The sequence below is a fragment of the Zingiber officinale genome, chromosome 9A (genome assembly GCF_018446385.1).
Source record: "Zingiber officinale cultivar Zhangliang chromosome 9A, Zo_v1.1, whole genome shotgun sequence".
Classification (NCBI taxonomy): domain Eukaryota; kingdom Viridiplantae; phylum Streptophyta; class Magnoliopsida; order Zingiberales; family Zingiberaceae; genus Zingiber; species Zingiber officinale.
The window spans coordinates 11,395,650-11,410,562 of NC_056002.1; the positions used below are offsets into that span (position 1 = coordinate 11,395,650).

At 38.0% G+C, this 14,913-nt stretch overlaps 1 protein-coding gene across 1 annotated transcript; it reads right to left on the bottom strand.

Moving 5' to 3' along the window:
- Positions 1–225: 225 nt before the first annotated feature.
- Positions 226–1,530, bottom strand: LOC122021689 (AT-hook motif nuclear-localized protein 17-like). The gene has a single exon (XM_042579839.1). The coding sequence runs from the start codon at positions 1,298–1,300 to the stop codon at positions 404–406; it is 897 nt and encodes a 298-aa protein (XP_042435773.1). The 5' UTR covers positions 1,301–1,530; the 3' UTR covers positions 226–403.
- Between the last annotated feature and the right edge of the window lie 13,383 nt (positions 1,531–14,913).

The following is a 14,913-nucleotide window of genomic DNA, read 5'->3' on the forward strand; positions in this document are numbered from 1 at the left end:
ATATGTACAACAATATAAATTAATCACCTACACCGGAAAGGGAATCTCTCCAAGCATTTATTTCTATGTACAATAATATAAATTAATCATAAAATCATGGGATTCCAAATATAAAACGAAAATCTCATGTATCATAGAGTCTTGTTCTACCTTCCCGCCTTTCGATTCACATTTCTAACGGATGGATCCCTACCACTGGAACTCCGCGGACATTAAAAATACTCATGTGAAATTTGAATTCTCATTGCAGAAAGTCTTCCACGCGTGCCGGGAGACAAGTTTATCCGTCATATAATTATTGAAAATTTCTAAAAAGGTATATTTTTTTATTCTAAAATTACAAGGGCAATTTGAAAATAAACTAATTTTTTTGAGGCAGAATGAAAATTTCTTTTATTTAAAGTCAGTAAGGCGGAGGCAGCGGCGGCCGGGAGGCAGTCGGCCAAACGACGTCCGGCGACACGTGACCGCTGTAGATGGGCATCCGGTGTTTGCTTTGATGCTTGTTCTCCTCCGTTTCATCGCTCCCTCCGGAAACGGAGACGGACACGGAGACGTCGTCCTCCGCCGGCAGCTGGTGGAATGTCGGGTTCGCGAACCCCGCCGTGACGACCACCACCGTCCCCGCCGCAGTCAGAGGCCCGGCCACCGTCCCGCCCATCACATGCCCCCCTGGTGCTGCCATGGACACCGACACCGTCGTCCTGGTGGATCCCAGCGCCGCCATCGCCGGTGGCAGGACCGTCGCGGACATCGACAGGATCTCGAACCGGCCGCGGAACGCCACCGTAGCATCCGGCGGCTGCAGTAGCGCCACGTTCGAGACGGCGCCGGAGGCTCCTAGCACGCATACCCCGAGGCCTCGCTGGCGCGCGAAGCGCTCCAGCGAGTCAACCACGTCCCCGCCGCTAGGGATCTCGAGCACGTGGCACCCCATGCCGGACGACGCCGCCGCCGAAGGCGGCTGCGCCGTATCCTCCGCAAAATCAGCCGGTTTGGGCTTATTCTTGGATCCCGGAGGGCGTCCGCGCCGGCGCTTGGCCACCTCGATCGTCGCCCCGTCCCCTGCAGCCAGTATCCTTTTCTCCCCCGCCCCGTCCTGCTCTCCTTCCAGCTTGTAATGCTTCCTAATCTCTCCCCTGGTGAAGCGCGAGCTGTCCTCGCAGACGGAATACTCCGCCGGTCTCTCGTAGTACTGATTACCATGCTGCAGCTGCTGGAAGTGAACCCGCAGCATGACCTCCTCGCCCTGCTTGCTGCTCTGCATCATCTTCTTCTCCAAGAAATTGTCGAAGAACATGTTTGAGCAGATCGAATCGCAGAAGAAGAAGAAGGAATCTCTCTCTATATATATACACCGATCTCCTTCGGGAATTCAACAACTTGGAACAGTTATTGCTTCGACGGCAAGGAAGGGAAAAATAGCTGGTGCGCGCGTTCTCACCGCCTTCTCGCTTGTCTGCTCCTCTAGCTGTCCCTGTCGGTAGTGAACAGCAGTGGCTTCGTCGCATGCGCTTCTATGCTAGGGAGCAATGGGTTGGATTTTGATATTTTACCCATTTTTATTTATTATATCTATATTCATATCTATAGATATATTTAATTTTCATATTCATTTTTATATCCATCGTATTTTCAGATATTCATATTTTATTCATCATTTTATTATTCTCTATCCTTCTTAATTTTTTAAAAAAAAATTATTTCAATATACTTATCAACTTACGTTTTTCGATTGGATGGATATTTTTTATGAAAAATAAGACAAAATAAGTATTGATAAATCTTTTTTTTTTTAAAGATGAGAAGTGGATTAAAAAATTTTATTAAATTATATATATATATCTCCATATTTATATCTGATATAAAAATTTTATTCATATCCTTTTCCGTTCAAATCGGATGATAAATTATCCATAAATCCGAATGAAATTACATCACTATTCTCTGCGAGGTGGGAAGTCGGAGCACGTGCATACGCGAACAATAGTCAACATCGGCAGCGCGAGGACGACGAAGTGAGAAGGCAACGGAGGGGAGGAGTAGCCGTCAAGGGCGATGGAAGTGGGCGTTGATTGGTCAAACTGTGGGCCCCGGCCCCGTCAATCATGGCCGTGTTGTTGCGGGTGTCTGCCCAGTGGTCCAAAGCGGGGGACGCTGACGGCGAGTTTAATTTGGTTCAGAAACAGACGCGGATGCTGATCAGGGAAGCGGGCTACGTGTCGAAATTTTATAGGATAGAATACATTGTTTAGGTGGATGATGGGGACGTGTCATCTCCACTTGGAATTTTAGTGAACTTGATTCCGGGTGGATCTGACTGACTGAGTCAGATTTTAATATGATAAAATATAATTAACATAAATATTTATTTAATTTTGATATTATATATAGGTACAATTTTCAATTTTATTTTTATATTGCATTAATGTGTGTTAGTGTTCCTAAATCTAAATGGCTTAAAATGTGATAAAATGATTTGTTCTTATAGGATTTTGATTCCATAATCTAATATAATAATATATTATGTTTTAATCATCGCACCGTCTCAAAAACATCACTCAAACACTTAAAAGATTTATAATAAGATAGACTCAAAAGTGATATGACTTATGAGACATTTAAATGTTCAAAAACTTCTATCCGAGGGGACTATAAGATAGAGGCACAATTTTTACTAACATAATTGAATTGATACCCTAATAGTCCAATTGCATTGCATATAAAACCAAGGTATAGAATTGTTAAAGACCTCAAAATAAATATCTTTAGAGAAAAAAAAACTAAAATTATAAAGATGAGGAGTCTTTGCTCAATTTATTTATAAATTATAACAAAAGATAGGATGATTAGAAGAGGGAGAAGTTTTTTCTAAAGGTATGCATCTTTTAGAATTTAATCTCTGTTTTATTATAATAAATTTATTATCCTCTAATTAATTGAGCACCTGTGAAATTATAATTTACTTATTTAAAGAATATATTTGAGGGATAATGTGAATAAACTAGCATGAATTACAGTTTGACAAAGAATAATAGTGTTTTAAATTATAGTTGGCTGTCGCGTTCAATCTCAATCAATATGTTGGCTTATAATGAATGAAGTTGGGGGATAACAATCACCCGGGACCTAAGCACTGTCCCATGTGATAGAGAGGTATATCACATGAACATTCGTCCAGTACAGTAGAATTGAGATCTTTCAACAGATGAGTTTAGTGGTCATTTGATTAAAAATTATTTATTAAAAATAATAAAATGCTTCTATTTGAGTACTTCAATGGATTGGCTAGATTTTAATCTAGTAGATAAGATTATATAATCTATTATAAGATTAGTCAACTGTTAAAAAAATCACAGTTTAATATAATCTTTGCTGCACTTTTGCCTGATGGATATAAAAATAAGTGTGCAAACGGATTTTTAATCCACTTAAAAGTGTACGGTACAATCAAGCATGTCCTATGCTTAGTTAGTACGAGGTCTTTAACTTTTTTTATTTTGAGAATGATTGATGTGGTTTTCTGATAATTTTTTATTAATCAGGATAAATCCGAAAATATTTGTAATGGAGATATAACAACCTAATATTTAGATTTATCATTTTATCAAAAAAAAATTATCATATAATATATTATAATTAAAAATTTAATTGAACGGCTCGATCCGAACCGGAGGGCCAACTGAGTTGACTCGTCCGCGACGCAGCCCCGGATCCGCCAGGTCGCTCCCTTGCAGCAGCGACGGCGGCTCCCTTGCAGATTTAATAAAACTTATCACAAACTAAATATAAGACCTATGACAATAAAATTTACTAATCAATATAACTAATAGATTCCTAAGACTCCTTAATTTAAAGAATATCAAACTTCTAAATTTTCAAATATATAAATCCATTAAGGTGATGGACCAAGAAAATTTAGAATCACTCTAAACTAAAATTAATGTAAACTTAAGAATCTCTTTAATATATCTATATCCTTAAATTTAAATTTGATGATAATTGAGAACAATAAATTTTTAAATGGATAGAGAAAAAACTTTAAGAAACGATAAAATTTCGAGTAGTGAAAGTAGTAAAAGTAAAATGGGCTGCGTGCTTTTGATATTATAAAAGTTAGATACTCCAAATAAACAATCCCGAAACTTCATAATTCAGTAAAATGATTATTTTAAAACCGTATAATATTTTTTTAAAATAATTTATTCAACAAAATATATTTAAAAGGTAAATATGAAAATAAATATAAAAGTTATAGGAAACTCATTCTGTGAATAAAAGTCAACAGAACAATTATTTTCAAGTGTCCTTTTGCTGGACCAGAACTAATGTAATACAATAAAAAAAAATGTATTAAGAGATAGTTCATTCTTAATTACCCCTACTAATTATAATTGGTTATGTTTTCTTTTTAGATTCATCGTCTCCATCAAATTATAATTTTGATTAGAATAAATAACTGAAAATTACCCGAAGGCAGTTGAAAGTGGACAAATATCTAGATTATCGTTCGCTAAGCGGGGTGGTCTTAGAATGATCTCGGTCATCCGTTCCGATCGAAACTATAATATGATGGAAACGGTAAATTTAGAAAGGGATTACAACTAATTACGGTCGATTTACAATTACGATCCGATCATAATTAAAAATATATAGTTCATTCCCTAATTTATTTTTTTATGGATCAGAAGATCTGCTATTCCTTTTATCGTAGTGGTTGACTATTGGTCAAGCTTTTGGTAGCTTAATCATCAATTTGTATATAATTAAGTTATAGAATATAATAATATGATAAGAGAAAGAACATTAATGAAATCATCATCACTGAAGAAGCTCAAAATTGTTATAAATTTTAAATTCTCATACTCGTTAAGACCAATGTTTACTTGAGTGCAGGGTCATCCCAAGCAGAGCAGAGGAGAGGGCAGGCAAAAAAATTTAAAATGGCCAAAGTATCCTTTTGCTTCCAACATTTAAATATCTAAAACTAATAAACATGAAAGATAAATTGATGAAGACAACAACATTAACAGAATAAGATAAGAAATAATTAACATGAAAATAAATCCCAAGTCTCGTTAAGCAAAGACATTTAAGAATTGAAGGAATGAAAATAACATCCCTTAGTAAAAGTTCCTTGGATCTATAAGACAACATACAATTCATAAGAATGTGTATTTGTATATGCTAAAATGCTCTAAAGCAGAGTTTAGTTTTTTTAATCAACCAATGATTCAACCATGTATAGACCTTGTGGTATATATCATTGGAGTCTTCCCATGAACTAGAGGGTTTGACTCCAAACAAAAAATTTTAATTCCATTCCATTCTACATTTTAACAAGAACATCTTAATCTGAATATTTTCTTTTGATTGATTACTTAACGAAATATTTACCTTGCTATCTGTTTGATCTAGAATGTGTGATGTCCATTCTGTCATCGTCGAAATTGCATTCCATGTTGTCATCTTTGCTAGGGAGTTCCTTCAGTCTCTGAAAACTTTCATCGAGGTAGTCAGAGGAAGCCGTGTGGGTAGAACTCTCCTGAGCTTGGCGCAACGGGAAAAACCTCTTTGCACCTAAATTAGTCTTTAAGTTCTGAAAACCTCTCATCATGGATGCCCATGTTGAAGTTAATCGGGTGGTATCACCCATGTTTGGGCCATCTGAGTGCATATCGGAGTCACTTCCCTCGAGCAATGATACAGAAATCGGAGATGAGTCCTTTCCCTTCACTGAAGGGTTTGTCAATTGCCGCCCCTGCTGTTCCCTTATAATGGCATACTTGTTCTTAATGGATTCACGGTTTGCAGTGTTTTTGCGAGAATCGTCTTTTGGAGGTTTTGATGGAGCCCTGCATCCTCCTTTAGTAGAGTTGCTGCTGCTTTCATCTCCATAACCTCTCTGGACTGTAAGATTACCACCTAATTAGTACACGACAAAATATATCATCCTTCACTTGACTCAACAATAATAGAACAACAACTTTTGAAACTATGACACAACCCAAGATTTTGAACTTTGATGTCGAGTGGTATCGAGTTTCGATGATTTATCAAAATGATATATTTTGATCGTTTCACCCGAAATATGAGATTTCAAACCATACTTTATTTAATTTAAAACCCCCAAGTACTAAAGTTTTTCTCCACATTTCATATATTCCTACGCTACAATCTTAGCAAACAAAAGAAAATTGAATACTAACTAGTTTGCATTAGCGGTCTCACTTCAGTAATGATGGGGAAGAATATAATAATGATACAAAAGACTAAAAGTTAAGAGAAAAATCTAGGCCCCATACCTTGCTAGCTTCCGGATTGAAAAATGTGCTCTGCCAAGTTAAAAGATAAGTTATCCAAGTACCAATTTTAGAAGTGGAAAAATTTAGTCTAAATTTGTCGAGTTCATACAAGTAAACTAGAAACAATTTTTTTTTTAAAAAAAAAGGTAAGAACATATACATCATAGAATCAAAATCATGCTAACAAGGGGCAATCCTACCTTTCTGCAGGATTATGATTCCAGAAGGATTAAAACCATCTGTATTGGCGTCCTCCTGTTGAAGCTTAAGCCATTTCCAGTTTCCAAAAAAGTCAACTACTTGGTCGAAGAAATTGCTGGCCACCAACAGAGTGTATATGAACATTAATAAGTGGTTAGATTTTGTTAAACACTTTACCAAAGAACGGAACGGCATCATCAATGTTTCCCATTCTCTGTTTTTGCATAATCAGAAGAAAAAAAATATCAAGGATCAAATATTACACAATCTTGCAAAACGATCATAGTTAAGTCAATAACCATTGGGTATGACCATGAGGATGACAATGCCTATCTTCTAAAAGTAGAGCAAATAGTTAAAAACAGAATCATCCTAATTTTCAACTAAAGAAACTTTAACTCATTTTGGTTGTTAACCACAAAAATGAGATAATCGTATACAAACATGTAGAAAATGATAAGCAACGATCATGTCCACTGGATGGTGAAACTTTCTAAGAGAGCTGTGCATCATTCAAAATCTTATCTTTGAAACATTTTCCATTACTAAAAAACCAATTGACCAAATATCTGCTGCAATATGCATTATGCCTAAGGTGTAACGAATGTGTAAGCTCCCTCTCCCCTCTCTTTTCCCCTTCTCAACGACTAAGGTGATGACCTTACAGGCCAGACACAGCCAACCTTTGATGCCTACGATTGGCCTTGGCTAACCGCGGCTGGCCTTGGCCGCACACGGCGAGCCTTAGCTAGCCTTTGTTTGCTTAGGTCTATAAGCGAGCTGAGCCGAGCTGAGATTTGGGATGTTCAAGCTTATTTGATAAGGTAATCGAGCCAAGCGAAGCTGAGTTTTAAATGAACCAACCCTTTGAAATGATTGTTCAAGCTTGCCTTGGTTTATTTTTTACGAGCTTGAGCTTGTTTGAAGCTTGACTTGAGCTTGATTTGTTTAGATATTATCGAGCTCTCAATTCAAATGTAGATCCGCTACATTAATGGCCCCCTAGTGTCGGCCCCACGGTTATGGAGGGAGGTACATGCAGGTACACAGGCGTCAGGCGCATGGTGGGATAAACCCTAGGCCGTCGGTTCCTGACAATTGACCCCTGACCATTACGCTAGAGATGTCATGCACCCACCGTCTATTCTACGCCCTGGGGGCTCGAGCTTAGTTCAAGCTTGATTTGTTTAGATGTTATTGAACTTTTAATTAAGCTTGTTTGAAACGTTTAGTTGTTTGACTGGTTATTGAGTTTGATAATTCAAACTTATTTGTTTATTTTATTATTTATTTAGCATATTGATAAGAGTTTTAATGAATATGGTTCATAAACATTATTCACAAATGTTGTTTAGGAACGTTAATGAGCTAAACACATATGTGTTCAAACTTATTTGTTTAGTTTAATGAGCTGTTCAAGCTTGTTTATTTAATTGATCTTGTGTATATTATATAAACATAAACAAGCTCTTATCAAGTCGAACACCAAGCTTGTTCACAAACTCTTGGTTGATTTACAACTCTAGTTGGCCATGAGATTGCATGACTTATATTTATCTGTGGACTCTATTTAACATGTTTAGAGAGACACTCGTTTTTGTTCACCTTTGTTAGGTATACCTACAACCGTTACTTTAATAATGATACCATATTCACCATTAGTGTACTATCTCATGTTTCTATTTTCTTTATTATATTTTCTCTTCATTTGTATGTGAACTAAGTACATATTGACCATTAGTGTATTATCTAGTTTTTATATGTAGTAGTTTTTATTAATGTTGTAATAAATTGGAAATAGTCAAAATAACGAATGAAAGAAGTTAGATGTATAAAAAGAATTTACTTGAATGTCGAGGTTTAAGTTTATGACTGGTTGGAACAATGTTTGAATTTTGTATCTAGTAATGTTGAGTATATGAATGACAATAAGGTAAGATGTTTGTGCAAAAAGTGTCACAATGATAAATTTTTACACTGTTATAAAGCTTTAGAATATTTTTGTAGATTTGGTTATATCATAAATTACTATAATTGGACATGTCATGATGAATAATTCATATCTAATGAGGATTATGGACAAAACATGCAAGTCTCATTTTGTAGGGATCAAAGTTATTATGATCAATTAAATCCATATCAAAGGATGATAATTGACGTAGTGGGTAAGAATTTCATTCTCGAACCAAGTGGTGCAAGTTCTACTTATCCTCCAACATTTGAACAAATGTTTACCACTTATGCATCACCACTACAAGAAAATCCTCATTCAACAACACTCAAATGACAACAATTTTATATCAAATCGTTGTTTTTTGCCTTTTAACAACGGTTTTAATAAAAATCGCTGTCTTTTAACAATTTTTTTTTACCTACGACAACGGTTTTTAAAAAACATTGTCTATTTATGTTTTTTTTTTGGGCTACGACAATAATTTTTAAAGGCTACGATAATAGTTTTTGGAAACTATTGTCTATGTGCATTTTTTTGGGGATTACGATAACGGTTTTTGAAAATCGCTATCTATTAAGTGTTGTTGAATATAGTTATTTTTTTTCTTTCGCCGCTTTTTCCCCTTCGCAATGTTTTGCCGCGCGCTGCATTTTTTCTTTCCCTCTCTCCAAAATTTTTTGTCGTCGTATTCCGCCCCTTTACCTTCTCGATCCCTAAGCATTTCCGTCCAACCTATGATCTCTTCATCTACTTCGCGTTTTTCTTTCTTGATCTCTTCTCGATCCCACCTCGCTGCCACCAGAATCCCCCCAACTTCCCCGACGAGCTCTTCTTCATCCTATAAGAGGAAGGTGAAATGAATCTGCGCTTCTTTTGTTGTCTCTTCTTCTTCATCATAGAAGAGGACGCGAAGGGCTTAGGGCGTCTTAGATCTCAGCGGCGACTCCTCTCCTTGCTTGTGCTCGGTCGCTCTTCGCCAAAACCTCTTCCCTCCTAGCCGGTCTTCTTCCTCTTCCGGAGGGTGTCGTGATCGGTGTGTGATGACGATCGGTGAGGCGGCGGTGTCTCCGAAGGTGGGTGTCGCGCTCTCCAACCGTCTCCGACACGTGGAATCCATGTCCCTCATCCCTCGGGCGCTGGTCGGATCTCACACCTTAACACCGTCATCCTTAGTGAGCTCCTAAAATCCAAGGAGAACGACCTCGTCTTCCCCTCACAAGAATTTTCCAGCCAGGCCCTCGTCTCCTCTCCCAAACAAGTGTGTGCTGCTTGTATTGGAACTCTTCGGTTCGAGCTTTCTTGGGCGAATTCTGTTTTGTGGGCTTGAAGGTTCCTCCTTTGTTGGACATTCCATTATTTTTGTAAGTAAGTTTTGGTTTTGTTTAGGTTTATGTAAGTTTTATTCTTTTGTGGAAACCTGGAGATTGTGATAATTGCTATTGTACAGAACTAGTTGTGTGCTTTTTTTCCCCGATTTGGAAGAATGCGAAAACTTTAAAATGGAATGTTGTTTAGTTTCTTGGATAAACTTGTTTTGCCTTTTTTTTCTCAACATTAATATCACGTATCTTCAGTATCGGAACATGTACAAGAAATCGATAGAGGATCCAGCTGGATTCTGGTCGAAGATCGCTTCCCAGTTCTACTAGAAGGAGAAGTGGAATCCAGAGGTCTACACCGAAAACATTGATGTGAGGAAGGGAACCGTCAAATTCGAGGTGAGTTGTCTTATACTTAATCTTGTTCGGTGGAAAATTTTGAACTGCAAAAGACATTGACTTGCTAATAACAGTGGTTCAAAGGAGGCAGAACGAACATTAGCTATAATGCTTTGGTTCGAAACATCGAAGCGGGTAATTAGAGGTTTTATTTCTCAATCTTAGAATTATTTTTTTTAGAAAAAAATCTAAGAAGTTTTCTTCTGTTTTGATCTAGATAAATGGAGTCTTCTTCAGTTGTTGATTCCTCCTTTGAGATAATAATTGTTGATTAAGAATCACCCACGGTGGAAATGATATTGCTTGAACCAGTCACGGTATATTGAATGGAAGTGGACCATTACTATTGTACATGCACTTTCATCTTAAATGTTGGAGACTGAATGCATCCCCACAGGTGTGCTACTTTAGCTACTATACATTTGGGCTCTATATTATGTTATGATTTGAACTCGTATATAGTTTGTAATTAATACTCTCAATACATACGGTAGGATTTTGTTTCTTTCCATTCTCCATTACATGTATCTCTAACATTCTTGCAGATAATATCTCTACATGACACAATTGAAGAGAGAGGAGCGTGATGATTAGGAGAAAGTCAACTATGATTGAACTCCTTAGCAAGATTAACAAATTAAATTCTAGAGTTGTTTGCATAACCAGTACCAGTTGTCTATTACAATTGTTGGAATATTTATTCTGCTTGCATTTTTCCTTTTGTTATTTGTGATAGAGTTACATTATGTTTATTTATTATGATGTCTTCTGCATATGCTTTTCAAAATTTTTGTTCCCATAGATTCGTGTTTTAGGAATAGAAATGTACCCTTATTAAAATCAGCAGAGCAATCTCTCTGTATTGCTATAGTTCTTAGTCATCAACAAAAAAAATTAATAATCAAGATAATGAAATCCATTCCAAAGGCCTAAACTCCAGACTAAATTCTAGAGTGCAATACTATGCATGCACAAATCATATTTAGAAACCTCTGCCATGAACCATCCAATCTAACAAGGAATCTGATACTTATCTAAATGTCTCCACATTGACAAACCATCATTTTCTATAAATGTTTACTTCTGATGTTAAAACTTCATCATCCTCAAACCATGGGATTATTTAGGATAGTTCATAAGGATCACCACCCTACATTGGAATGTCATTTTTGATATTTACTTTTCATAATTCTCCTTCCATATTTTTAATCTATATGCTTGTTAAGCAAGTAGCTATGGATGGAGATGTTTTACAGGTTTTTTCTTGTCATGCAGATTGAACAGCCTATTTTGTTTCTATTTGGGTTGCAAGATGAGTTAGTTCCCCCTTTGCACATGCAGATGCTACACTCTAAAGCTATAGAAAATAACCTAGATTGCATATTTGTGGATTTTCCAAATGGCCTGCACATGGATACATGGCACTCTGGCGGTGATCGGTATTGGCGAACAATCCAGTTGTTCTTGGATCAGTATGTTGCAGAGTTCAAAGAATTTAATGCTAATGCAAAGTAGGTGACCACAAGGGGGTAAGTCAGATCATCCCTATCTATGAAATGAAATATTCTCGTAAATCTGCCTGCATCAAAAGTTGATAGATTGAATTTACTACTTTTTGGATAGTCGCGCTATTCATCTAATGTCTATCTCTATGTAGTGATTGTTGAATTATAACAAGCAGTGAAAATTTTGGACAATTGTATGCATTTGCCACTTCTTGACATGTGCATGTCCTTGTAGATGAGGCAGCAGGGTGATCTGCAATACTTTAGACCAGCTCTTTGTGTAGTATGCAAACCAAACGCCAAAGATGTTGTAGCAATTCTATATTTAAACGTGACTAACCAGCCGTTTGGTTGAAGAGCATTGATTGCCATTTGGATGACCTAAGCTCATCTTATTACTTCATATCTTGTTCTAAATTTTGTAGAAAATGATAAATGGTGGGAGAGTGAATAGCTGGACATGTATCAATTTTGCAAAGAATGTGCAAGATAATTTAACTAGGGGATTTTGTCATGAGCTTGCTCAGATGTGCCAGATATAAGGAATGGTATGACTTCAACATTTTTACTATAACATATGATTTACTATATGCAACTTAATTCTTAATTATCTTATTTGAAGAAGAGTCATATAGATCATTATTTTTATCTACATATTTTATAGGAATTTTCTCTAGATCCTGTGCTTCATCCTCTAACTGCTCGACCTGATCATGTTGAAAGAGCGCTTTCAGCACGCTATCATGATGCAATGACCATACTCCAATCTCAGGGAAAGGAGCTTGATTTGCTCATTGTAATATTGCCTGACAATGATATTTCTCTTTATGGTATGATGTCTTTCTTGCACTTGTTCTTGTTCGACACAACTTGATATTTTTACTTGTTGACGAATATCAATTGGATGAACCTTTTAACTTTAATTTTTCCCTTTCCTTATTCGCTTTATTATCATATGTCATAGTTATTACAGGTGATCAAAAGCAGATATGTGAGACTGGCCTTGGTTTAGTTTCACAATGTTGTTTGACAAAGCATGTTTTCAGGATGAGTAAACAGTACCTTGCCAATGTTGGCCTCTAGATCAATGGAAAGGTGAGTATGTGGAAGGTGGATCTATTTTTCTTGTTATGCTTTATGTTACTAAGATATGCCATCCTTGAAATTCCCGGGACTATTGTTGATTCTAAGATATGCCATCCTACTGAATTTGACTTCTACTTGTGCAGCCATGCAAGCATTCAAGTAACTCATCTCACAACTAATACCTTTTGTATGATGTACTTATTTAGATAACTGTTGTAAAAACATATGTGTGTTTATTATTCTTTCAGAACAAGTTTTTTATACATATAATAGTGTATTTCTTTTGATATCAATAGGTTGTTGATCTCATAGTGACTTATCAAAGGGATAGAAAGATTAGACTTTTTGATGGAGCTGGTGTGGGGAAGACTAGATTTATTATGGAACTAATGACCAACAAGTTGGCATGAAAGAATCAGCAAGTGAGAAAGAGGATTCAAATGAAATCCTACAAGTTGAAGATTGTGATGGGACTTGGGTTAACAATAATTAAGTGCAATCCTACATGACATGAACCCCGCACCATCATAAGTTTCTAGTCTTTTAGCTATTTGTTCATCAGTTGTAAATGGAGTTTATTTGTTTATTTGTATTGGGATAAATTTTATTTGAATATGAGATATGTTTCTGTTAGTGCGGGAAGCATCTGATGATCGAACTTAAGTTTTGATAATGACAAAGGGTTCAAAGTTAAGGTTATGTGTGATCTAATGGGTTGAATGAGCTTGCAGGAAAGCCCTAACTATACTTAGGCAAAAGTCTTAGTTGCGGATAGGCAGGTGAAAACCCCTAGGGGGAGGTAACCCTAGGTCGTAGGAGGTGGTAACCTTAGGCGGAAAGTCTTGGCGGGTCGAGAACGTCGGGCAAAAGTCCTAGAGTCGAGGACTCTAGGTGGAAAGTCCTGGTGTCGCGAACCAGGTGAAAGATTAAGCGGGTTGTGGAGTGGGCATCCAGCGGAAAATCCTGGAGCCTCGGGCATTGAGCAAAAGTCCAGTTGGCCTGGAGGATCAACTAGCAACAAGTAAACTCTCCTGAGTGGAGTAGGTGGGAACGCGTTCCCCGGTGAGGGAACAGTAGGTGTCGGTTCGACCTAGGGTTTTCGGTCTAAAATTCGAAGTCAGAAACGGACAGTCCGGTGACAGTCAAATTCTTATGTTTAATTTATTTTGTTGTGCTAAACTCAGTCTTGCAGGGTGTGTTTTGTGTTTTGGACTAACGCATCTTGCAGGGGATGAAAAAGAAGCAAAAGCCTCGGATGAACAGTCCTGAGGCACCCTCTATGGAGCTTAGAGGCGCCTCAGGTCACTGGTTGAAGACCTCCGCGCAGCAGGGCAGAGGTGTGAGACCGATGCGGCCGGCTAGAAGGGGGGAGGGGTTGAATAGCCCTGAGTAAAACACAACCCTTTCTCGGACAATTAAGCTAACACTTGAAAGAAAATAGATTAATCAGAAAGTAAAGCATAAAAACGAGGCACCGGTTTTGACTTGGTTACAACCGGGGAGGTTGTTAATCCAAGGAAGATTGTTGCACTAAAAACTCCTTCAGGCGGAGAAGCCTCGTTTACAGCAGTGTAGGCACAAAAAGAAAGAAGCTAATCAAAGAAATGGAAGCACACAAGTGTTGTTTACAATTTCTGAAATGTGAAAGCTTCTGGACCAAGGCTGTATTTATAGCCTTGGTCGGGGCGCCTGGAAAGGTTCCGGGCGCCCTGGGGGGGGATAAATTTTATCCCCCAACGTTCAGATCGAGATAATTCTCGATCTGGTCAACATTACTGTTCAGGCGCCGGAAGGGTTCCGGCGCCGGATGGGTCCGGCGCCCGGATGGGTCCGGCGCCCGGACCGAAAGTCAACACGATTGACTTTTTCATCCGGACCGCTCGGTTCAGTCCCGCCTTGGTCCGGTTCTTCCGCTCGGATCCGCTCGTTTGGGTGATCTCGGCCTCCGGAAAGGGCTCACCGGAACCCAACTTCCGGTCTTCTCGGCGGGCTCTCCTCGGCTTCTCGTCCCTCGGAATTGCGCGTGTTTCCTTCTCGTCCGACGGTGTACTCATGCAATCTTCGTCCCTCGGTCGTCGACCTTCTCGCTACTGCGTCTCTTGCTCCCGAGCAATCTTCGCTCCGGCTTTCGTCCCTCGGAACCA

Coding starts and splice junctions, on each gene's coding strand:
- LOC122021689 (XM_042579839.1), bottom strand. CDS start 1,300: ATGTTCTTCGACAATTTCTTGGAGAAGAAGATGATGCAGAGCAGCAAG.